This window comes from Oncorhynchus masou, chromosome 8 (genome assembly GCF_036934945.1).
Source record: "Oncorhynchus masou masou isolate Uvic2021 chromosome 8, UVic_Omas_1.1, whole genome shotgun sequence".
Taxonomy (NCBI): Eukaryota; Metazoa; Chordata; class Actinopteri; order Salmoniformes; family Salmonidae; genus Oncorhynchus; species Oncorhynchus masou.
Genome location: NC_088219.1, coordinates 2,496,440 through 2,523,673, shown reverse-complemented (window position 1 = coordinate 2,523,673; position 27,234 = coordinate 2,496,440). Strand labels below are relative to the sequence as shown.

The window sequence follows — 27,234 nt, the reverse complement described above, 5'->3', positions numbered from 1 at the left end:
TATCCATCCATCCCTCTGCCTATCCTCCCTCCCCCTATCCATCCGTCCGTCCCTGCCTATCCGTCCGTCTATCCTGCCTGTCCATCCTACCTATCCATCCCTATCCGTCCCAATCCGTCCTGTCCGTCCGTCCATCCCGTCCCATCCCTATCCGTCCGTCCCTGCCTATCCGTCCCTGCCTGTCCGTCCCTCCTGTCCGTCCCTCCGTCCGTCCCTGCCTATCCGTCCTATCCGTCCCTGCCTATCCGTCCTGCCTGTCCGTCCCTGCCTGTCCGTCCCTGCCCTATGTCCGTCCGTGTCCATCCCTGCCGTCCGTCCGTCCCTGTCCTCGTCCGTCCGTCCGTCCCGTCCCTGCCTGTCCGTCCTATGCCATCCGTCCCTGCCGTCCGTCCCTGCCTGTCCGTCCCTATCCGTCCGTCCCTGCCATCCGTCCCTACCGTCCGTCCCTATCCGTCCGTCCCTGCCTATCCGTCCATGCCTGTCCATCCTATCCCTGTCGTCCCCCTGTCCATCCCTCCCTGTCCGTCCGTCCCTGCCTGTGTCCTGTCCGTCCCTGTCCTATCCGTCCCTCCTATCCGTCCCTCCATCCTGTCCGTCCCTCCATCCGTACCTATCCATCCGTCCCTGCCTGTCCGTCCCTATCCGTCCCTCCGTCATCCATCCTGTCCGTCCCTACCTGTCCGTCCCCCATCCGTCCCTATCCATCCCTGCCGTCCATCCCTGTCCGTCCGTCCCTATCCGTCGTCCCTGCCTGTCCGTCCCTGTCCGTCCGTCCCTGTCCGTCCGTCCCTATCCGTCCGTCCCTGTCCGTCCGTCCCTGCCTATCCGTCCCTCCGTCCCTGCCTATCCGTCCCTGCCTGTCCGTCCCTGCCTATCCGTCCCTGCCCGTCCGTCCCTGTCCATCCGTCCCTGCCTCCTACCTATCCGTCCCTGCCTGTCCATCCGTCCTATCCGTCCCTATCCATCCATCCCTCCTATCCATCCCTGTCCGTCCATCCCTATGCCTATCCGTCTATCCTGCCTGTCCGTCCCTCCCTACCTATCCGTCCCTCCGTCCATCCCTATCCATCCCTATCCGTCCCTGCCCTATCCATCCATCCCTACCTATCCCCCCTGTCCGTCCCTATCCGTCCATCCCCTACCTATCCCGTCCTATCATCCCTACCTATCCTCCCACACCTATGTCCGTCCCTGCCATCCCCCCTATCCATCCATCCCTGCCTATCCGTCCCTATCCGTCCTATCCTCGTCCCTGCCGTCCGTCCCTGCCGTCCGTCCCTATCCTGTCCGTCCCTGTCCGTCCGTCCCTGCCTGTCCGTCCCTGCCTGTCCGTCCCTGTCCGTCCGTCCCTATCCATCCCTGCCTGTCCTATCCATCCTGTCCATCCATCCTATCCATATCCCCGTCCTATCCATCCGTCCCTGCCTGTCCGTCCCTGCCTATCCGTCCCCATCCTATCCGTCCATCCCTATCCCTATCCATCCCTACCTATCCGTCCCTATCCATCCGTCCTATCCATCCATCCCTGCCTACCTCCATCCATCATCCATCCCTATCCATCCATCCTACCTACCTATCCATCCATCCATCCCTGCCTGTCCGTCCCTGCCTGTCCGTCCCTGCCTATCCGTCCATCCCTGCCTCCATCCATCCGTCCCTACCTATCCCGTCCCTGCCTATCCATCCTATCCGTCCGTCCCTGCCTGTCCATCCCTGCCGTCCGTCCTGCCTATGTCCGTCCCCTGCCTGTCCGTCCCTGCCTATCCGTCCCTGTCCCGTCCATCCCATCCCTGCCTATCCGTCCATCCCGTCCCTATCCTGTCCATCCCTGCCTATCCGTCCCTGCCTATCCATCCTATCCATCCGTCCTGCCTATCCATCCCTCCCTATCCTATCATCCATCCTATCCATCCCTGCCTATCCATCCCTATCCTATCCATCCGTCCCTACCTATCCATCCTACCTATCCATCCCTATCCCATCCATCCCTACCTATCCATCCCTACCTATCCATCTATCCTATCCTATCCATCCCTATCCATCCATCCCTATCCATCCATCCCTACCTATCCGTCCCTATCCATCCATCCCTACCTATCCATCCCTACCTATCCATCCTATCCATCCCTATCCATCCATCCCTATCTATCCATCCCTATCTATCCATCCCTACCTATCCATCCTATCCCTATCCATCCATCCCTATCCATCCATCCTATCCATCCCCTCCCTATCCTATCCATCCATCCCTACCTATCCATCCATCATCCTATCCATCCATCCCTATCCTATCCATCCCTACCTATCCATCCCCTACCTATCCATCCTATCCATCTATCCATCCATCCATCCTCCTATCCATCCCTACCTATCCATCCCTATCCATCCATCCCTATCCATCCATCCCTACCTATCCATCTATCCATCCATCCCCTACCCCTATCCATCCCTACCTATCCATCCCTATCCATCCATCCCTACCTATCCATCCCTATCCATCCCTCCCTATCCATATCCTATCCATCCCTACCTATCCATCCCTACCTATCCATCCCTATCCATCCCTATCCATCCCTATCCATCCATCCCCCTATCCCTATCCATCCCCTATCCATCCCATCCATCCCTACCTATCCATCCCTACCTATCCATCCCTACCTATCCATCCTCCCTATCCATCCCCTACCTATCCATCCTATCCATCCATCCCTATCCATCCATCCCTACCTATCCATCCCTATCCATCCATCCCTATCCATCCATCCCTACCTATCCATCCTATCCCTATCCATCCATCCCTGTCCTATCCTCCCTATCCTATCCATCCCTATCCATCCATCCTATCCATCCCATCCTATCCCTACCTATCCATCCCTACCTATATCCATCCCTATCCTATCCATCCCTATCCCCTATCCATCCATCCCTCCCTATCCATCCCTGCCTATCCATCCCTACCTATCCATCCCTCATCCTATCCATCCATCCATCCCTATATCCATCCTACCTATATCCATCCATCCCTCCCTATCCATCCCTACCTATCCATCCCTACCTATCCATCCTATCATCCATCCTACCTATCCATCCCTACCTATCCATCCCTACCATCCATCCCTACCTATCCATCCATCCTATCCATCCATCCCTGCCTATCCATCCTATGTCCTACCCATCCATCCCTCTATCCGTCCCTACCTATCCATCCCTATCCATCCATCCCTGTCCTATCCATCCTGTCCATCCCTATCCATCCATCCCTATCCATCTATCCATCCCTGCCTATCCGTCCCTATCCTTCCGTCCGTCCCTCCCTGTCCGTCCCTATCCATCCGTCCCTGCCTGTCCGTCCATCCTGCCTCGTCCCTGCCTGCCTGTCTGTCCATCTCTATCCATCCCTGCCTATCCATCCCTGCCCGTCCTCCATCCTATCCGTCCCTGCCTGTCCGTCCCTATCCATGTCCCGTCCCCTACCTATCCGTCCCTGCCTATCCGTCCCTGCCTCCATCCATCCATCCTCTACCTATCCATCCGTATCCTGCCTGCCTGTCCGTCCTGCCTGTATCCATCCTATCCATCCATCCCTCCTATCCGTCTATCCTACCTATATCCCTCCCTGCCTATCCATCCGTCCCTATCATATCCGTCCTATCCATCCTGTCCATCCCTACCTATCCGTCCGTCCCTGCCTGTCCGTCCCCTGCCTGTCCGTCCCTGCCTGTCGTCCCTGTCCTGTCCGTCCCTGCCTATCCATCCCTGTCCGTCCGTCCCTGCCATCCCTGTCCCCTGCCTATCCTGTCCCGTCCATCCACTACCTATCCGTCCCTGCCTGTCCGTCCCTGCCGTCCCTCCGTCCCTGTCATCCGTCCCCTCCTATCCCTGCCTGTCCATCCCTCCATCCCTATCCATCCGTCCCTATCCTATCCATCCCTATCCATCCATCCCTATCCCTACCTATCCGTCCATCCCTATCCATCCGTCTATCAAATCTGCCTATCCAATCTATCTATCCATCCCTCCATCCATCCCTCCCTATCCATCTCCTATCCATCCATCCCTGCCTATCCATCCCTATCCATCCTCCCTATCCATCCCTACCTATCCATCCCTACCTATCCATCTCTATCCATCCATCCCTATCCATCCATCCCTACCTATCCATCCCTATCCATCCATCCCTACCTATCCATCCCTACCTATCCTTCCCTATCCATCCATCCCTATCCATCCCTACCTATCCATCCATCCCTATCCATCCATCCCTATCCATCCATCCCTACCTATCCATCCATCCCTATCCTATCCATCCCTACCTATCCATCCATCCCTACCTATCCATTCCCTATCCATCCATCCCTACCTATCCATCCCTACCTATCCATCCATCCCTACCTATCCATCCCTACCTATCCTTCCCTATCCATCCATCACTACCTATCCATCACTACCTATCCATCCCTACCTATCCATCCCTATCCATCCATCCCTATCCATCCATCCCTACCTATCCATCCCTATCCATCCATCACTACCTATCCATCCCTACCTATCCTTCCCTATCCATCCATCACTACCTATCCATCCCTATCCATCCCTACCTATCCATCCCTATCCATCCCTACCTATCCATCCCTACCTATCCATCCCTATCCATCCCTATCCATCCCTATCCATCCATCCCTATCCATCCATCCCTACCTATCCATCCCTACCTATCCATCCCTACCTATCCATCCCTATCCATCCATCCCTATCCATCCATCCCTATCCATCCATCCCTACCTATCCATCCCTATCCATCCATCCCTCCCTCCCTATCCATCCATCCCTACCTATCCATCCCTACCTATCCATCCATCCCTATCCATCCATCCCTACCTATCCATCCCTATCCATCCATCCCTATCCATCCATCCCTACTTATCCATCCCTATCCATCCATCCCTATCCATCCATCTATCCTATCCATCCATCCCTACCTATCCATCCCTATATCCTATCCATCCCTACCTATCCATCCCTATCCCTATCCATCCATCCCTACCTTTATCCATCTCTATCCATCTATCTATCCGTTACCTATCCATCCCTATCCATCCATCCCTACCTATCCATCATCTATCCATCCATCCCTATCCATCCACCTATCCATCCCTACCTATCCATCCCTACTTATCCATCCTACCTATCCATCTGTCCATCCCTATCCATCCATCCCTACCTATCCATCCCTATCCATCCATCCCTCCCTATCCATCCATCCCTATCCATCCATCCCTACCTATCCATCCCTCCCTATCCATCCCTCCCTATCCATCCCTACCTATCCATCCCTATCCATCCATCCCTATCCATCCATCCCTATCCATCCCTCTATCCATCCCTCCTATCCATCCCCTATCCATCCCTATCCATCCCATCCTATCCATCCATCCCTACCTATCCATCCCTACCTATCCATCCCTACCTATCCATCCCTACCTATCCATCCCTACCTATCCATCTCTATCCATCCCTACCTATCCATCCCTACCTACCTATCCTTCCCTATCCATCCATCACTACCTATCCATCCCTACCTATCCATCTCTATCCATCCCTACCTATCCATCCCTACCTATCCATCTCTATCCATCCCTACCTATCCATCCCTACCTACCTATCTTCCCTATCCATCCATCCCTCCCTATCCATCCCTATCCATCCATCCCTACCTATCCATCCCTATCCATCCATCCCTACCTATCCCTCCCTATCCATCCATCCCTACCTATCCATCCCTACCTATCCATCTCTATCCATCCCTACCTATCCATCCCTACCTACCTATCCATCCCTACCTATCCATCCCTACCTATCCATCTCTATCCATCCCTACCTATCCATCCCTACCTACCTATCCATCCCTACCTATCCATCCCTACCTATCCATCCCTACCTATCCATCTCTATCCATCCCTACCTATCCATCCATCCCTACCTATCCATCCCTACCTATCCATCCCTACCTATCCATCTCTATCCATCCCTACCTATCCATCCATCCCTACCTATCCATCCCTACCTATCCATCCCTACCTATCCATCTCTATCCATCCATCCCTATCCATCCATCCCTACCTATCCATCTCTATCCATCCCTACCTATCCATCCCTACCTACCTATCCTTCCCTATCCATCCATCACTACCTATCCATCTCTATCCATCCACCCCTATCCATCCCTACCTATCCATCCCTACCTATCCTATCCTTCCCTATCCATCCATCCCTACCTATCCATCCCTATCCATCCACCCCTATCCATCCATCCCTACCTATCCATCTCTATCCATCCCTACCTATCCATCCCTACCTATCCATCCATCCCTATTATCCATCATCCTACCTATCCATCCTTATTACCTATCCATCCCTATCCATCCATCCCTATCCTATCCATCCCTACCTATCCATCCCTATCCATCCATCCCTACCTATCCATCCCTACCTATCCATCCCTATCCATCCATCCCTATCCATCCATTCCTATCCATCCATCCCTACCTATCCATCCCTATCCATCCATCCCTACCTATCCATCCCTACCTATCCATCCCTATCATCCATCACTACCTATCCATCATCCATCCATCCCCTATCCATCCCTATCCATCCATCCCTATCCATCCATCCCTATCCATCCATCCCTACCTATCCTTCCCTACCTATCCTTCCCTATCCATCCATCCCTATCCATCCCTACCTATCCTTCCCTCCCTATCCATCCATCCCTATCCATCCATCCCTACCTATCCATCCCTATCCATCCATCCATTCCTATCCATCCATCCCTACCTATCCATCCCTATCCATCCATCCCTACCTATCCATCCATCCCTATCCATCCCTACCTATCCATCCATCCCTACCTATCCATCCCTACCTATCCTTCCCTATCCATCCATCCCTACCTATCCATCCCTATTCATCCATCCCTACCTATCCATCCCTACCTATCCATCCCTACCTATCCATCCCTACCTATCCATCCATCCCTACCTATCCATCCCTACCTATCCATCCCTATCCATCCATCTACCTATCCATCCCTACCTATCCATCCCTACCTATCCATCCCTATCCATCCATCCATCTATCCATCCTATCCATCCCTATCCCTATCCATCCATCCCTATCCTATCCATCCCTATCCATCCATCCCTACCTATCCATCCCCCTATCCATCCATCCCTACCTATCCATCCTATCCTATCCATCCCTATCCTATCCATCCCTACCTATCCATCCCTACCTATCCTTCCCCTATCCATCCATCACTCCATCCATCCCTACCTATCCATCCCTACCATCCATCCCTATCCATCCATCCCTACCTATCCATCCCTATCTATCCATCCCTATCCATCATCCCTATCTATCCATCCATCCTATCCTTATCCATCATCCTATCCATCCATCCCTACCTATCCATCCCTACCTATCCATCCCTATATCCATCCCTACTTATTCATCCATCCATCCCTATTATCCATCCTATCTATCTTATTATCTATATTCATCTATCTACTTATCATTCATCATTTCATCTATTCATCTTATCATCTTACTTATCCATCATATCTTACTTATTCATCTACTTATTCATTCTTATCCATCCTTATCCTATTTCTATCTTATCATTCATCTTATTCATCTCTTACTTATTCATTCTATTTATTCATTCACTCTTATCTTACTTATTCATTCCCATTATTCATCTATCTCTACTTATCTATCTCTTACTTATTCATTCTTATTTATCTATACCTATCTCTTATCTATCATCTTTCTTATTATCATTCTTTACTTATTATCTTATCATTATCATCTATCTCTTACTTATTCATCTCTTATCTATCTATCTTACTTATTCATCTTATCATCTTATTCATCTATCTCTTATTTATTCATCTATTATTCATCTATCTCTTATTCATCTCTATTCATTATTCATTCATTATTCATCTATCTCTTATTCATTCTTATATCTCTATTATTCATTTCATTATTCTTCTATCTATCTTATTCTCTATTCTATTCTACTATTCTATCTCTACTTATTATCTATCATCTCTTCTATCATATCTATCTTACTTATTCATCTTATCTTATCATCATCTCTTACTTATTCATTCATTCTTATCATATCATCTTATCTCTTATTATCTCTTATCCATCCCTTATTCATCTATCTTATCATCTTATCATCTCTTATTCCATCTATCCATCCATCTACTTATCCATCCCTACTTATTATTCATCCCTATATCCATCTCTACCTATCCATCCCTATCCATCCTTATTCTATCTATCATCTACCTATCCATCCATCACTATCCCTATCATCCCTATCCATCCATCATCTACCTATCCATCCCTACCTATCCATCCATCCCTACCTATCCATCCCTACCTATCCATCCCTATCCATCCATCCCTATCCATCCATCCATCCCTATCCATCCATCCCTATCCATCCATCCATCCCTATCCATCCATCCCTATCCATCCATCCCTACCTATCCTTCCCTATCCATCCATCCCTACCTATCCATCCCCATCCATCCCTACCTACCTATCCATCCATCCATACCTACCTACCTATCCATCCATCCATACCTATCCATCTCTATCCACCCCTACCTATCCATCCCTACTTTCTATCCCGCTCTCCCTCCATCTCTCCCTCCCTCCATCTCTCCCTCCCTCCATCTCTCCCTCTCTCTGTCCTTATGTCCCACCCTCCATCTCTCCCTCCATCCCTCCCTCCCTCTGTCCTTATATCTCTCCCACCCTCCATCTCTCTCTCCCTCCATCCTTATATCCCTCACACCCTCCATCTCTCCCTCCCTCCCTCTCTCCCACCATCCATCTCTCCCTCCCTCCATCCTTATATCCCTCCCACCCTCCATCTCTCCCTCCCTCCATCTCTCCCTCCCACTCTCCATCTCTCCATCTCTCCATCTCTCCCACCCTCCATCTCTCCCTCCCACCCTCTATCCTTCCTTAACCCTCCTCAGATATCGTATCAAGCTGGACAGTGATGCTGAGCAGTATGGGGGACATGGTCGACTGGACACAGACACAGTGTTCTTCACCGAACAGGAACCATTTAAAGGCGTGAACGACCAATGGCAGCCACACTCTTTGAAGGTAGGCTACAGTACCGCTGTGTGAATAGGCTACAGTACCGCTGTGTGAATAGGCTACAGTACCGCTGTGTGAATAGGCTACAGTACCGCTGTGTGAATAGGCTACAGTACCGCTGTGTGAATAGGCTACAGTACCGCTGTGTGAATAGGCTACAGTACCGCTGTGTGAATAGGCTACAGTACCGCTGTGTGAATAGGCTACAGTACCGCTGTGTGAATAGGCTACAGTACCGCTGTGTGAATAGGCTACAGTGCCGCTGTGTGAATAGGCTACAGTGCCGCTGTGTGAATAGGCTACAGTGCCGCTGTGTGAATAGGCTACAGTGCCGCTGTGTGAATAGGCTACAGTGCCGCTGTGAGAATAGGCTACAGTGCCGCTGTGAGAATAGGCTACAGTGCCGCTGTGTGAATAGGCTACAGTGCCGCTGTGTGAATAGGCTACAGTACCGCTGTGTGAATAGGCTACAGTACCGCTGTGTGAATAGGCTACAGTACCGCTGTGTGAATAGGCTACAGTACCGCTGTGTGAATAGGCTACAGTACCGCTGTGTGAATAGGCTACAGTACCGCTGTGTGAATAGGCTACAGTACCGCTGTGTGAATAGGCTACAGTACCGCTGTGTGAATAGGCTACAGTACCGCTGTGTGAATAGGCTACAGTACCGCTGTGTGAATAGGCTACAGTACCGCTGTGTGAATAGGCTACAGTACCGCTGTGTGAATAGGCTACAGTACCGCTGTGTGAATAGGCTACAGTACCGCTGTGTGAATAGGCTACAGTACCGCTGTGTGAATAGGCTACAGTACCGCTGTGTGAATAGGCTACAGTACCGCTGTGTGAATAGGCTACAGTACCGCTGTGTGAATAGGCTACAGTACCGCTGTGTGAATAGGCTACAGTACCGCTGTGTGAATAGGCTACAGTACCGCTGTGTGAATAGGCTACAGTACCGCTGTGTGAATAGGCTACAGTACCGCTGTGTGAATAGGCTACAGTACCGCTGTGAGAATAGGCTACAGTACCGCTGTGTGAATAGGCTACAGTACCGCTGTGTGAATAGGCTACAGTACCGCTGTGTGAATAGGCTACAGTACCGCTGTGTGAATAGGCTACAGTACCGCTGTGTGAATAGGCTACAGTACCGCTGTGTGAATTGGCTACAGTACCGCTGTGTGAATAGGCTACAGTACCGCTGTGTGAATAGGCTACAGTACCGCTGTGTGAATAGGCTACAGTACCGCTGTGTGAATAGGCTACAGTACCGCTGTGTGAATAGGCTACAGTACCGCTGTGTGAATAGGCTACAGTACCGCTGTGTGAATAGGCTACAGTACCGCTGTGTGAATAGGCTACAGTACCGCTGTGTGAATAGGCTACAGTACCGCTGTGTGAATAGGCTACAGTACCGCTGTGTGAATAGGCTACAGGCTACAGTACCGCTGTGTGAATAGGCTACAGTACCGCTGTGTGAATAGGCTACAGTACCGCTGTGAGAATAGGCTACAGTACCGCTGTGTGAATAGGCTACAGTACCGCTGTGTGAATAGGCTACAGTACCGCTGTGTGAATAGGCTACAGTACCGCTGTGTGAATTGGCTACAGTACCGCTGTGTGAATAGGCTACAGTACCGCTGTGTGAATAGGCTACAGTACCGCTGTGAGAATAGGCTACAGAACCGCTGTGTGAATAGGCTACAGTACCGCTGTGTGAATAGGCTACAGTACCGCTGTGTGAATAGGCTACAGAACCGCTGTGTGAATAGGCTACAGTACCGCTGTGTGAATAGGCTACAGAACCGCTGTGTGAATAGGCTACAGTACCGCTGTGTGAATAGGCTACAGTACCGCTGTGTGAATAGGCTACAGTACCGCTGTGTGAATAGGCTACAGAACCGCTGTGTGAATAGGCTACAGTACCGCTGTGTGAATAGGCTACAGTACCGCTGTGTGAATAGGCTACAGTACCGCTGTGTGAATAGGCTACAGTACCGCTGTGTGAATAGGCTACAGTACCGCTGTGTGAATAGGCTACAGTACCGCTGTGTGAATAGGCTACAGAACCGCTGTGTGGGTGTTGGGTCCAAATCGGTTCCTCTGCAGCCCCTGTATGATTCTGCTTTGCTTCATCCACTTTTGAAAATGTGCGGAGCTTTTTACCCATGTTGTTGGCAGAGGCAGGTTGTGGCAGACGCACATACAAACACACATCTTATAAAATAAAGGTAGTGTCCTGCTGAATATGCAGTTTCTGCTCCCAATTACTGTCATTCTCTCCTGTCTTGCTCTCTTTGGTTCTCTCTCTCTCTCTCTGGCTCTCGCTCTCTCAATTCAATTTCAATGTAATTTAAGGGCTTTATTGGCATGGGAAACATGTTAACATTGCCAATGCAAGGGAAGTAGATGATAAACAAAGTGAAATAAATTACATTTACACTTACAGAAGTTCCAAAAGAATACAGACATTACTAATGTCATATATATATATATAGCCTACGGCCTGCGACGGCCTTTCTCAATAGCAAGGCTATGCTCACTGAGTCTATACATAGTCAAAGCTTTCCTTAATTTTGGGTCAGTCACAGTGGTCAGGTATTCTGCCACTGTGTACTCTCTGTTTAGGGCCAAATAGCATTTTAGTTTGCTCTGTTTTTGTAAATTTTTTCCAATGTGTCAAGTAATTATCTTTTTGTTTTCTCATGATTTGGTTGGATCTAATTGTGTTGCTGTCCTGGGGCTCTGTGGGGTGTGTTTGTGTTTGTGAACAGAGCCCCTGGACCAGCTTGCTTAGGGGACTCTTCTCCAGGTTCATCTCTCTGTAGGTGATGGATTTGTTATGGAAGGTTTGGGAATCGATTCCTTTTAGGTGGTTGTAGAATTGAATGGCTCTTTTCTGGATTTTGATAATTAGTGGGTATCGGCCTAATTCTGCTCTGCATGCATTATTTGGTGTTTTACGTTGTACACTGAGGATATTTTTGCAGAATTCTGCATGCAGAGTCTCAATTTGGTGTTTGTCCCATTTTGTGAAACACTTGGTTGGTGAGCGGACCCCAGACCTCACAACCATAAAGGGCAATGGCTTCTATAACTGATACAAGTATTTTTAGCCAGATCCTAATTGGTATGTTGAATTTTATGTTCCTTTTGATGGCCCTTCTTACCTTGTCTCTCAGATCGTTCACAGCTTATTGTTTTTATTTATTTTTTTAACCTTAATTGACTTGCCAAGTTAAATAAAGAACAAATGTTTATTTACAATGACGGCCAAACCCGGACGACGCTGGGCCAATTGTGCACCGCCCCGATCACAGCCGGTTTGTGATACAGCCTGGATTCGAACCAGGGACTGTAGTGACGCCTCTACCACTGCGATGCAGTGCCTTAGACCGCTGCACCACTCGGGAGTTGGCGCTGTTGTTTAGGCCAGTTTTTTGTGTGCTCTAGGGCAACGGTGTCTTGATGGAATTTGTATTTGTGGTCCTGGAGACTGGACCTTTTTTGGAACACCGTTATTTTGGTCTTACTGAGACTTACTGTCAGGGCCCAGGTCTGGCAGAATCTGTGCAGAAGATCTAGTTGCTGCTGTAGGCCCTCCTTGGTGACAAGCACCAGATCATCAGCAAATAGTAGACGTTTGTCTTTAGATTTTAGTAGGGTGAGGCCGGGTGCTGCAAACTGCCCTCGCCGAGTCATTGACATTTTCAGTTGAAGTCGTAAGTTTACATACACTTAGGCTGGAGTAATTAAAACTCATTTTTCAACCACTCCACACATCTTGTTAACAAACTATAGTTTTGGCAAGTCGGTTAGGACATCTACTTTGTGCATGACACAAGTAATTTTTCCAACAATTGTTTACAGACAGATTATTTAACTTATAATTCACTGCATCACAATTCCAGTGGATCAGAAGTTTACATACACTAAGTTGGCTGTGCCTTTAAACAGCTTGGAAAATTCCAGAAAATGATGTCATGGCTTTAGAAGCTTCTATAGGCTAATTGACGTCATTTGAGTCAATTGGAGGTGTACCTGTGGATGTATTTCAAGGCCAACCTTCAAACTCAGTGACTCCTTTCTTGACATCATGGGAAAATCAAAAGAAATCAGCCAAGACCTCAGAAAAAGAATTGTAGACCTCCACAAGTCTGGTTCATCCTTGGGAGCAATTTTCAAATGCCTGAAGGTACCATGTTCATCTGTACAAACAATAGTACGCAAGTATAAACACCATGGGACCACGCAGCCGTCATACCGCTCAGGAAGGAGGCACGTTCTGTCTCCTAGAGATGAACATACGTTGGTGCGAAAAGTGCAAATCAATCCCAGAACAACAGCAAAGGACCTTGTGAAGATGCTGGAGGAAACAAGTACCAAGTATCTATATCCACAGTAAAACGAGTCCTATATCGACATAACCTGAAAGGCTGCTCAGCAAGGAAGACGTCACTGCTCCAAAACCGCCATAAAAAAGCCAGACTACGGTTTGCAACTGCACATCGGGACAAAGATCGTACTTTTTGGAGAATTGTCTGATGAAACAAAAATAGAACTGTTTGGCTGTAATGACCATCGTTATGTTTGGAGGAAAAAGGGGAGGCTTGCAAGCCGAAGAACACCATCCCAACCGTGAAGCATGGGGGTGGTGGCATCATGTTGTGGGGGTGCTTTGCTGCAGGAGGGACTGGTGCACTTTACATAATAGATGTCATTATGAGTGAGGAAAATGATGTGGATATATTGAGGCAACATTTGAAGACATCAGTGAGGAAGTTAAAGCTTGGTCACAAATGGGTCTTTCAAATGGACAATGACCCCAAGCATACTTCCAAAGTTGTGGCAAAATGGCTTAAGGACAACAAAGTCAAGGTATTGGATTGGCCATCACAAAGCCCTGACCTTAATCCTATAGAAAATCTGTGGGCAGAACTGAAAAAGTGTTTGCGAGCAAGGAGTACTTACAAACCTGACTCAGTTACACCAGCTCTGTCAGGAGGAATGGGCCAAAATTCACCCAACGTATTGTGGGAAGCTTGTGGAAGGCAACCCAAAACATTTGACCCAAGTTAAATAATTTAAAGGCAATGCAACCAAATACTAATTGAGTGTATGTAAACTTCTGACCCACTGAGAATGTGATTAAAGAAATAAAAGCTGAAATAAATTATTCTCTCTACTATTATTCTGACATTTCACATTCTTAAAATAAAGTGGTGATCCTAACTGTCCTAAGACAGGGAACTTTTACGAGGATTAAATGTCTGGAATTGTAAAAAACTGAGTTTTGGTATTTGGTTAAGGTGTATGTGAACTTCCGACTTCAACTCTGTTGAATAGGGTGGGGCTTAAGCTGCATCCCTGTCTCACCCTACGGCCCTGTGGAAAGAAATGTTTTGTTGTTGCCAATTTTATCCTCACACTTGTTTGTGTAGTGTGGAAAGATTTTTTAATGTCGTATGTTTTTCTGTTAACACCACTTTCCATCAATTTGCATAGCAGACCCTCAGGCCAAATTGAGTCAAAAGCTTTTTTTAAATCAACAAATCATGAGAAGACTTTGCCTTTGTTTTGGTTTGTTTGTTTGTCAATCAGGGTGTGCAGGGTGACTATGTGGTCTGTTGTACGGTAATTTGGTAAAAAGGCAATTTGACATTTGCTCAGTACATTGTTTTCATTGAGGAAATGTACAAGTCTGCTGTTAATGATAAGGCAGAGGATTTTCTCAAGGTTGCTGTTGACGCATATCCCACGGTAGTTATTGGGGTCAAATTTGTCTCCACTTTTGTGGATTGAGGTGATCAGTCCTTGGTTCCAAATATTGGGGAGGATGCCAGAGCTAAGAATTATGTTGGAGTATATTGGAATTTGTGGTCTCTATATTTTATCATTTCATTGAGGATACCATCAACACCACAGGCCTTTTTGGGTTGGAGGGTTTGTATTTTGTCCTGTAGTTCATTCAATGTAATTGGAGCATCCAAGTGGGTTCTGGTAGTCTTTAATAGTTGATTCTAAGATTTTGTATTTGATCATGCACATTTTGGGGAATATTCAGAGGTTAACACTTCCCGTGGGAATATAACGGGATTATATGGGATTTAAAGAAAATATATGGGAATTAACGGAAATATATACAAATGAATATCAATACCATTTAAATATAATGTTTGTTGCAATAGATATATTTACCATATTTATCATATGGAGACAGACACAAACCTTTTACCATAATTAGACATACTTGATTGATACATAATTGCAAATGATTAAATCCTTCCAATATATATATTTTTAAACAATTTAGTTACTAATTGAACTTTAGTTAAATGAGTTGACTCTTCACATGGGATGATTTCACTGAACCACAAAAGAAAGAGAATATTGAATATTGAATGATCCCCAATGATCCATTTTTAATTTATTTAATTTATTTCACCTTTATTTAACCAGGTAGGCTAGTTGAGAACAAGTTCTCACTTACAATTGCGACCTGGCCAAGATAAAGCAAAGCAGTTCGACACAGAGTTACACATGGAGGAAAACAAGCATACAGTCAATAATACAGTATAAACAAGTCTATATACAATGTGAGCAAATGAGGTGAGATAAGGGAGGTAAAGGCAAAAAAAGGCCATGGTGGCAAAGTAAATACAATATAGCAAGTAAAACACTGGAATGGTAGATTTGCAGTGGAAGAATGTGCAAAGTAGAAATAAAAATAATGGGGTGCAAAGGAGCAAATAAATAAATTAAATACAGTAGGGAAAGAGGTAGTTGTTTGGGCTAAAATATAGATGTGCTATGTACAGGTGCAGTAATCTGTGAGCTGCTCTGACAGTTGGTGCTTATAGCTAGTGAGGGAGATAAGTGTTTCCAGTTTCAGAGATTTTTGTAGTTCGTTCCAGTCATTGGCAACAATCGCATCTCCCAAAACCTTTTCAACACCTATAAAATGATAGTCTAGAAACGAAAGCATTGGTTGTCTTCTTCTCAGGCTTCCATGTCTTCTCCCTGCACCTTCTCAATATCCACCTCTTGAAAACCAGACTCTGAGGCCTCATCTTCACTGTCACTGTCCAACCTTGTTGAGGATGGCTCAATGTCAGGCTCAAAAGGCCTCAATATTGCGTGCTTTGGTGTGTGTGTTCCCAAACAAGGACCAGTTGCACTCTTGAAGTGGCTGATGTTGGTGGGATTTGGAGGATGATGGAGGAAACCAGGGAAAGAGCCTCAGATCCACAAAGTCCCTTCCACCAGGTGGCTGATGAGATATATTGGCACGACTTCCATGTTGCATCTCCATCCCAAAGCCCTTGCTTGGAAGTGTACTTCGCCAGACTGCCAAGAACCTTGCCCTCATCCAGGCCAAGGTGGCGAGACACGGTAGTGAGGACACCATAGGCCTTGTTGATCTCTGCACCAGACAGGATGCTCTTGCCAGCATAATTGGGGTCCAACATGTACGCTGCGGCGTGTATATGGGCTTCAGGCAGAAGTCTTCACGCTTTTTGATGTATTTCAGAACTGCAGTTTCCTCTGCTTGGAGCAACAGTGAAGTGGGCAGAGCAGTACGGATTTCTTCTCTTACATCTGCAAGCAGAGTCTGAACATCAGACAGGATGGCATTGTCTGCTATAGGTTTCAGGCTGCTTACCACGCTCTCCCAAAATACATCATCCAGGAGGATCCTCTTGATGGGGCTGTCCATATCGGCAGACTGTGATATGGCCATTTCTTGGAGACTCGTTCCCATCCAGGAAACAAACATGATAACAACACTTATAACTTGATGAACCATCACATACCAAACCATTTCCTTGGCTGTCTTGTAGAGTGTATCCATTGTTTTCAGTGCCATGATGTCCTTGAGGAGCAGATTCAATGCATGAGCAGCACAGCATATGGATGTGATGTGAGGGTAGGACTCCTCCACTTTAGACCAAGCAGCCTTCATGTTCGCAGCATTGTCAGCAGTGCAAATACCTTCTGTGGTCCAAGGTCATCATACTGCCTTCAGCTCATCTGCAATGTGGACATGATGTACTTAATTATTCCTTGCCTAAGAACATTCAACCACCTATCAGAGATGATTGCAATAGTCTGCTTTCTCTATGATTTGCTTGACCTTCACTTGAACTCTGCATCCAGCAAATGAGTAGATTTGGCATGTGTGGTTGGAGGGGTGTCTGCTAGACGAAGAATGTTCAGAAATCTCTTCCAATACACATTGCCTGTGAGCATCAGAGGTCAACAAGTTGTACACACAGCTTGAGCAAGACATTCATCAGCATCTCTGACTACGTTCCTCAACGGAGTCAAAAAACCTTCGGATTCCAGGAGGACCATGAGTTGTTGCTATTGATAAGGTGTCTGATTCATCCTTTTCACCTCAAATAGAAGTAGAGGGACATTTGTCAGAGGTTGCTTGTTGTGAGAGCTGAGGGAACTTGGCCAGATGATTCTGCATCTTTGTTGCATTCTTCACATATGATTTGGCACAATATTTGCAAATATACACAGTTTTTCCTTCTACATTAGCTGCAGTGAAATGTCTCCACACATCAGATAGTGCCCGTGGCATTTTCCTTTAAAGATTTGAAAACAACAAATACAATTCCATGTACAGATAAATAATTAAACAGTTAGATTAAACAACTCCTTTGTAAGATAAATGTTTTAAATAAAACATGTATGGAAACAGGTGAATCAACACTCCTCGGCAGGCTCAACCAAACTAAAACACAACGTGGTAATAAAAACAAACGAGCAGAAATTGTTAACAAATTAGAAATGATTTAAACACTTTGCTGTAGGCTACTATTTACTAGTTAACAAAAAGTGAAAATGTCTTCACATTTAGTGCCAAATATACAAATTCCATGTACAGATAAATAAACTCAGCAAAAAAAGAAAAGTCTTCTGCGTTTATTTTCAGCAAACATAAAAATATTTGTATAACATAAGATTTAACAACTGAGACATGAACTGAACAAGTTCCACAGACATGTGACTAACAGAAATGGAATAATGTGTCCCTGAACAAAAGGGGGCCAAAATCAAAAGTAACAGTCAGTATCTGGTGTGGCCACCAGCTGCATTAAGTACTGCAGTGCATCTCCTCCTCATGGACTGCACCACATTTGCCAGTTCTTGCTGTGAGATGTTACCCCACTCTTTCACCGTGTCTTAACAGCTGACAGCATATTATAACTTGTTATAATATGGTCATAACCATGTCGTATACTGCAAACAATATCAAATCAAATCAAATTTATTTGTCACATACACATGTTTAGCAGATGTTAATGCGAGTGTAGCGAAATGCTTGTGCTTCTAGTTCCGACAATGCAGTAATAACCAACAAGTAATCTAACTAACAATTCCTAAACTACTGTCTTATACACAGTGTAAGGGGATAAAGAATATGTACATAAGGATATATGAATGAGTGATGGTACAGAGCAGCATAGGCAAGATACAGTAGATGGTATCGAGTACAGTATATACATATGAGATGAGTATGTAAACAAAGTGGCATAGTTAAAGTGGCTAGTGATACATGTATTACATAAGGATGCAGTCGATGATATAGAGTACAGTATATACGTTTGCATATGAGATGAATAATGTAGGGTAAGTAACATTATATAAGGTAGCATTGTTTAAAGTGGCTAGTGATATATTTACATCATTTCCCATCAATTCCCATTATTAAAGTGGCTGGAGTTGAGTCAGTGTCAGTGTGTTGGCAGCAGCCACTCAATGTTAGTGGTGGCTGTTTAACAGTCTGATGGCCTTGAGATAGAAGCTGTTTTTCAGTCTCTCGGTCCCAGCTTTGATGCACCTGTACTGACCTCGCCTTCTGGATGATAGCGGGGTGAACAGGCATTGGCTCGGGTGGTTGATGTCCTTGATGATCTTTATGGCCTTCCTGTAACATCGGGTGGTGTAGGTGTCCTGGAGGGCAGGTAGTTTGCCCCCGATGATGCGTTGTGCAGACCTCACTACCCTCTGGAGAGCCTTACGGTTGTGGGTGGAGCAGTTGCCGTTCCAGGCGGTGATACAGCCCGACAGGATGCTCTCGATTGTGCATCTGTAGACGTTTGTGAGTGCTTTTGGTGACAAGCCAAATTTTTTCAGCCTCCTGAGGTTGAAGAGGCGCTGCTGCGCCTTCTTCACGATGCTGTCTGTGTGAGTGGACCAATTCAGCTTGTCTGTGATGTGTATGCCGAGGAACTTAAAACTTGCTACTCTCTCCACTACTGTTCCATCAATGTGGATAGGGGGGTGTTCCCTCTGCTGTTTCCTGAAGTCCACAATCATCTCCTCATCAAGTTTGCGGACGACACAACAGTGGTAGGCTTGATTACCAACAACGACGAGACGGCCTACAGGGAGGGCCCTCACCTCCTCCCTGTAGGCCGTCTCGTCGTTGTTGGTAATCAAGCCTACCACTGTTGTGTCGTCCGCAAACTTGATGATTGAGTTGGAGGCGTGCGTGTCCACGCAGTCGTGGGTGAACAGGGAGTACAGGAGAGGGCTCAGAACGCACCCTTGTGGGGCCCCAGTGTTGAGGATCAGCGGGGAGGAGATGTTGTTACCTACCCTCACCACCTGGGGGCGGCCCGTCAGGAAGTCCAGTACCCAGTTGCACAGGGCGGTGTCGAGACCCAGGGTCTCGAGCTTGATGACGAGCTTGGAGGGTACTATGGTGTTGAATGCCGAGCTGTAGTCGATGAACAGCATTCTCACATAGGTATTCCTCTTGTCCAGATGGGTTAGGGCAGTGTGCAGTGTGGTTGAGATTGCATCGTCTGTGGACCTATGGACCTATTTGAGCGGTAAGCAAATTGGAGTGGGTCTAGGGTGTCAGGTAGGGTGGAGGTGATATGGTCCTTGACTATTCTCTCAAAGCACTTCATGATGATGGAAGTGAGTGCTACGGGGCGGTAATCGTTTAGCTCAGTTACCTTAGCTTTCTTGGGAACAGGAACAATGGTGGCCCTCTTGAAGCATGTGGGAACAGCAGACTGGTATAGGGATTGATTGAATATATATAGATATAAATAAACACTCTTGACAACAGTTTATAATGAGGTATTCTAACTCGGGTGAGCAAAACCTTGAGACTTCCTTAATACGAGATCACGCACCAGCTGTTGTCAACAGAGAGACACACCTCTTCCCCGTTAGTCTGCCGCTCGGTCCTGACGATGCACAGAAAAGCCAGCGAGATGTATATTATTCATGTCCTTGTTCATCCACGACTCTGAGAAAGAGGATATTACAGTTGTTCAGGTCTCGTTGATAGGATAGTCTTCAACGGAGCTCATCCAGTTTATTCTCCTGTGATTGTATGTTCGCCAATAGAAATGAGGGTAGAGGTAGTTTATTTACTCATGGACGTAGTCTGGTCGTCTGGCCAACGTAGTCTGGTCGTCTGGCCAACATAGTCTGGTCGTCTGGCCAACGTAGTCTGGTAGTGGGGATGGAGAAGAGAGGTGGATGTGGAAGTGTTCAGTCCCAGACAGTGGGCTGTTCCCTGTGTGTGTGTGTGTGTGTGTGTGTGTGTGTGTGTGTGTGTGTGTGTGTGTGTGTGTGTGTGTGTGTGTGTGTGTGTGTGTGTGTGTGTGTGTGTGTATGTGTGTGTGTTGATTGTTAATGGTTGTCAGGCCTTTTTCCTCTGGTGATCCCCAGGAACGGTCCCACTGTGGAATCTTGGATGAGTGATCAACAATGTATTACAGAATAATACAATGTATTACAGAACTCCTAACAGCACAGTGTGATTTTCTTCTCCTCCTTTCTCTCTCTCTCTCTCTCTCTCTCTGTCCCTCTGTCCCTCTCTCTCATCGCTCTCTGTCCCTCTCTCTCTCTGTCCCTCTCTCTCTCTCTCTCTGTCCCTCTGTCCCTCTCTCTCATCGCTCTCTGTCCCTCTCTCTCTCTGTCCCTCTCTCTCTCTCTGTCCCTCTCTCTGTCCCTCGGTCTCTCTGTTTCTCTCTCTCTGTCTCTCTGTCCCTCTCTCCCTCTCTCTCTCTGTCCCTCTCTCTCTCTGTCCCTCTCTCTCTCTGTCCCTCTCTCTCTCTGTCCCTCTCTCTCTCTGTCCCTCGGTCTCTCTGTTTCTCTCTCTCTCTCTCTGTCCCTCTCTCTATCTGTCCCTCTCTCTCTCTGTCCCTCTCTCTGTCCCCCTCTCTCTGTCCCTCTCTCTGTCCCTCTGTCTCTGTCTCTCTCTGTCCCTCTCTCTCTGTCCCTCTGTCTCTGTCTCTCTCTCTCTGTCCCTCTCTCTCAGATCTACATTCCCTGCCGGACAGCGCTGGTTCTGGCCAATGAAGAGCTAGATTACTGTTACTAAGGAAGAGGGGTTGAGGGCTCCTGGTCGTTGGATGTGTCCCGTAATAACCTGATACCACCAGAGGGGAGAGGATGTCGATCAGAAAGACCTACTGTACACACACACACACACACACACACACACAGTAAATCATTGTGTTGCATGTTCAGCCCCAGCTGGTCTAGAACTAAATAGTTTGCAGAGGCACTGGCTGACATTTTCACTGCAGTTTAATAGACCTCGTCTTTTTCACTGCAGTTTAATAGACCTCGTCTTTTTCACTGCAGTTTAATAGACCTCGTCTTTTTCACTGCAGTTTAATAGACCTCGTCATTTTCACTGCAGTTTAATAGACCTCGTCTTCCACACACAGAAAGTCAATGTTAGTCATATTTCTGATATTAGTTTTACACAAGTTGACTTCAGCCTTATGAGTAAAAGAAAGGGACACGGAGTCAGATTTATGTTACAGACTTCTATGTGTTAGTTTATAATACACTTTTTTTATTGTGTTTTGAACGCTGTTTGTGCGGTAGAAACACGATGGGATCTGTCTCAATGGCACCCGATTCCCTTCTAATGGGGATTCCGGTCAACTGTAGAGCTGTAGGGACACAGGGAGGTATTTGTGCCCCTTTTTTTGTTTGTCTGTTAGTTTACTGTTTTAGAGGGAGGACACAGAAACGCAGCTGACAAAACAGTGTTTAGGGTAATAATCTGTTACTGTATTGTGAATGTCAATGTCTTCACAGTATATTACAGCAGACTGGGAATTTAAATAAAATATAACTTGTACTGTGATAGATGAATAAGGATGTCTCTTTCTGATTCTTTACTGGTGATGTCAGAGCAGGAAGTACACTTCATTTAAACTAATATCAGAACAGGAAGTACACTATTCATTTAAACTGATATCAGAGCAGGAAGTACACTATTCATTTAAACTGATATCAGAGCAGGAAGTACACTATTCATTTAAACTGATATCAGAGCAGGAAGTACACTATTCATTTAAACTGATATCAGAACAGGAAGTACACTTCATTTAAACTAATATCAGAACAGGAAGTACACTATTCATTTAAACTGATATCAGAACAGGAAGTACACTATTCATTTAAACTGATATCAGAACAGGAAGTACACTATTCATTTAAACTGATATCAGAACAGGAAGTACACTTCATTTAAACTGATATCAGAGCAGGAAGTACACTTCATTTAAACTGATATCAGAACAGGAAGTACACTTCATTTAAACTGATATCAGAACAGGAAGTACACTATTCATTTAAACTGATGTCAGAGCAGGAAGTACACTTCATTTAAACTGATATCAGAACAGGAAGTACACTTCATTTAAACTGATATCAGAGCAGGAAGTACACTATTCATTTAAACTACTACAGCGTTCAGGTCCTGAAAGATGCAGGTATAAGGGCTGGATGACTTGACAGAGAGAACTTGTTGCGAAGTGAAGAGCCTCGTGATACATCGGAGAGTGTATTTTGTTACAAGATACACCACTGAAGCAGAGAACATTAAAATAATCATTAAAAATAATTGTGGAATCATCCAAAGTGATGCGCTACTACGCCAAGTCTTTCCTGAGCCACCAGCCATAAGCTTTAAGAGATGTCCGACCTTAAATGACAAATTAGTCCACAGTTATCTTCCGGGTGACTCTCAAAAAAACTTGGCTCGACCAGAAATCCAAGGGCTCTTTTAAATGTAAATATTGCAACCATTGCAGAAATATTGCACAGAAAAAAAGTATTTTATTTACACAGCTTCTAAAATAGAGTATTACGTCAAGCATTTCATTAACTGCAAAACCACTCATGTCATCTAGAGATTGGAATGTCCACAGAGCAAGGTGTTGTACATTGGAATGTCCACAGTGCAAGGTGTACTACATTGGAATGTCCACAGTGCAAGGTGTACTACATTGGAATGTCCACAGAGCAAGGTGTTCTACATTGGAATGTCCACAGTGCAAGGTGTTCTACATTGGAATGTCCACAGAGCAAGGTGTTCTACATTGGAATGTCCACAGTGCAAGGTGTTCTACATTGGAATGTCCACAGAGCAAGGTGTTCTACATTGGAATGTCCACAGTGCAAGGTGTTCTACATTGGAATGTCCACAGAGCAAGGTGTTCTACATTGGAATGTCCACAGTGCAAGGTGTTCTACATTGGAATGTCCACAGTGCAAGGTGTTCTACATTGGAATGTCCACAGAGCAAGGTGTTCTACATTGGAATGTCCACAGTGCAAGGTGTTCTACATTGGAATGTCCACAGGGCAAGGTGTTCTACATTGGAATGTCCACAGTGCAAGGTGTTCTACATTGGAATGTCCACAGTGCAAGGTGTTCTACATTGGAATGTCCACAGTGCAAGGTGTTCTACATTGGAATGTCCACAGTGCAAGGTGTTCTACATTGGAATGTCCACAGGGCAAGGTGTTCTACATTGGAATGTCCACAGAGCAAGGTGTTCTACATTGGAATGTCCACAGTGCAAGGTGTTCTACATTGGAATGTCCACAGAGCAAGGTGTTCTACATTGGAATGTCCACAGTGCAAGGTGTTCTACATTGGAATGTCCACAGTGCAAGGTGTTCTACATTGGAATGTCCACAGAGCAAGGTGTTCTACATTGGAATGTCCACAGTGCAAGGTGTTCTACATTGGAATGTCCACAGGGCAAGGTGTTCTACATTGGAATGTCCACAGTGCAAGGTGTTCTACATTGGAATGTCCACAGTGCAAGGTGTTCTACATTGGAATGTCCACAGAGCAAGGTGTTCTACATTGGAATGTCCACAGAGCAAGGTGTTCTACATTGGAATGTCCACAGTGCAAGGTGTTCTACATTGGAATGTCCACAGTGCAAGGTGTTCTACATTGGAATGTCCACAGTGCAAGGTGTTCTACATTGGACGGACAAAGAGACGCCTTCAAGAACGCTTAGCGGAACACAAGTACGCCATACGGGCGATGAAAACTACCCCACGGCAAGGCACTACAAGTCCCTACACCATTGCAACGCTGCCTCCCTTACAAGCTATGGGTATTGATCATATTCCGGCCTCTATTAGAAAAGGGGACCGTCCTAACCAGTTAAACCAAAAAGAGAGTTGGAATAGTGGACAATGGAATATATTGCTTTCTTATTCTTGACTCTTCTCCCAGTCATAGTTAAGGTTAGAACTACCTTTCTAAGTGTTCTGATACTTCTAGTTTGGGAGTTGTATCTTTATGATAACATTGCTACAGTATTTCACTTTTTAATGTGTGTAGTATTGCTTACTAGGTGTTGTCCAATCGATTTTATAACCACTCCCTCTTCTAATTAGGGCTGATTGGAAAAGCTGTTCAAAAGAGGACAGTGTTTTATTTCTCTGTCCTCCCTGACGAAGGCCATGCAGCCGCAAACGTGTTGGATTTTTAAAACTTTGTTTCTATTGAACATACAAATAAAGGCATTTTAATTAATTATATGAAGAGGCCTTGGTCCTCCTTTCTTTTTTGATTAATATTGTCTTTAATTTACAAAAAAATGTTTTAATAATATATTTAATATGGGTTGTTAATCAGTCTTCCTCAAATGAAGGGGATGAGGAAGCAATCTTTGCAAGAGGGAGGGAATCTGATTTCATTGGTCCTTTTATTCAGGGTAAGTACAGAGTTCGCCTGCCCCGAAGGAGGTTATTTCTGAAGAATTCCATAGAAATGTACCTGACTAAAAGGTGAGCCACTTTCATATGACCAGTTTTCCCGAGTTGAACTCAAGAGTTGACCAAAGTTACCTCACTAACTCAAACCTGCTTCGAAGGATACCCCTCGGGTTGTCTGGGATGATGGCCTTGATGATGTGAGCCAGGTATTACAGACTGGGACAGGGAGAGGTTTACAATGTCAGTGGAGACACTTGCCAGCTGGTCAGCGGATGCTCTGAGTACATGTCCTGGTAATCCGTCTGGCCCGTGGTCTTGTGAATGTTAACCTGTTTAAAGGCATAACTCACGTTGGCTACAGAGAGCGAGATAACAGTCGTCTGGAAGAGCTGGTGCGCTCATGCATGGTTTCAGTGTTGCTTGCCTTTAAGCGTACATAGAAGGAATTGAGCTTGTCTGTTAGAATCTGGGTTTCCCTTTGTAGTCCGTGATAGTTTGCCACGTTCGTAAGAGTAGGGGTGTTAACCCCGGTGTCCTGGCTAAATTCTCAAGCTGTTCCTCATACCATCACGGTCACCTAATCATCCCCAGCTTAAAATTGGTTCATTCATCCCCCTCCTCTCCCCTGTAACTATTCCCCAGGTTGTTGCTGTAAATGAGAACGTGTTCTCAGTCAACCGACCTGATAAAATACAAATAAAATAAATATTCCACGAGTGTCAGAACCGGCGTAGATTCAACGCCACGTCCTGTTTTGACTGTTTGATGGCTCGTCGGAGATCATAGAGGATTTTCGTTAAGCGTCCGGATTAGTGTCCTGCTCCTCGAAAGCGGCAATTCTAGCCTGTAGCTCAGTGTGGATGTTGCCGGTAATCCATGGCTTCTGGTTGGCACTTGCCCCCCCCCCAATCCCTCTTCCTCAAAACCTGTAAATATTGGGCTTGTTGAAGACGACAACGTCATCCCCAGTGACCGTACATACAGTGCCTTCGGAAACTATTCTGACCCCTAGACTTTTTCCACAATGTTACTTTACAGCCTTATCCTAAAATTGATGAAATATATTTATTTTTTTTACCTTTAACTAGACAAGTCAGTTAAGAACAAATTCTTATTTTCAATGACGGCCTAGGAACAGTGGGTTAACTGCCTGTTCAGGGGCAGAACGTCATATTTGTACCTTGTCAGCTCGGGGATTTGAACTTGCAACCTTCCGGTTCCTAGTCCAATGCTCTAACCACTAGGATACCCTTCCCAAAGGTTCTGTACAGCAGAAAACAGACAGCTAAAGATTTCAGACTTCACAGTTTATATGCATCCTACTTAAGACACTCCCCTTTCTCTCCAATCCTGACATTTTATGGCTCCACAGGAAGCTAACAAAGAGGGTAACAGGATACCAAACATGTATTACTCTCAAGAGAATCTCTCCTCTCCTCCTGACCTCAACCCCTCCATCTAATCCACAGATGTTCATCTGTCTCCCCTGTATCAACCCATCGCTCTCCTCTCCTCCTCACCTCAACCCTCCTTCACCTAATCCACAGATGTCCATCTGTCTCCCCAGTATCAATACATCGCTCTCCTCTCCTCCTCACCTCAACCCTCCTTCACCTAATCCACAGATGTCCATCTGTCTCCCCAGTATCAACACATCGCTCTCCTCTCCTCCTCACCTCAACCTCTCCTTCATCTAATCCACAGATGTCCATCTGTCTCCCCAGTATCAACACATCGCTCTCCTCTCCTCCATCAAACACATTCCAAAGCATTCTGTATTTCTTCTGAGAACCATAAACTTCTGACATAACACCCAGTCTCTTTAATTTCCTATCATTCATTTACTATCTCAATGTTCAAAGTTTAGCCCATTCCAACAATAGTAAGAGTCTGGTAGCAACAGCTGTGGTGTATGTGTGTGTGCGTGCGGTATGTGACCTCATTCTCCGATGTCGACTGCCTGACAGTAAGGTCGTGGCTGGTGCGTGGGGTCCTTGATGCTGCTGCGGGCCTTCCTCAGGCACCG

General features: G+C 46.2%; 1 protein-coding gene across 2 annotated transcripts in view; it reads left to right on the top strand.

The window, feature by feature from the left end:
* Nucleotides 1-22,338, top strand: part of gbe1a (glucan (1,4-alpha-), branching enzyme 1a) — a 188,667-nt gene extending 166,329 nt beyond the window's left edge. For both annotated transcript variants that reach the window (XM_064971318.1, XM_064971317.1), the window contains 2 exons: nt 9,063-9,195; nt 21,485-22,338. In XM_064971318.1, the coding sequence (XP_064827390.1) occupies nt 9,063-9,195; nt 21,485-21,547 (196 nt within the window). In that variant the 3' untranslated portion in view covers nt 21,548-22,338. The remainder of the gene's footprint in view (nt 1-9,062; nt 9,196-21,484) is intronic.
* The last annotated feature ends 4,896 nt before the right edge of the window (nt 22,339-27,234 follow it).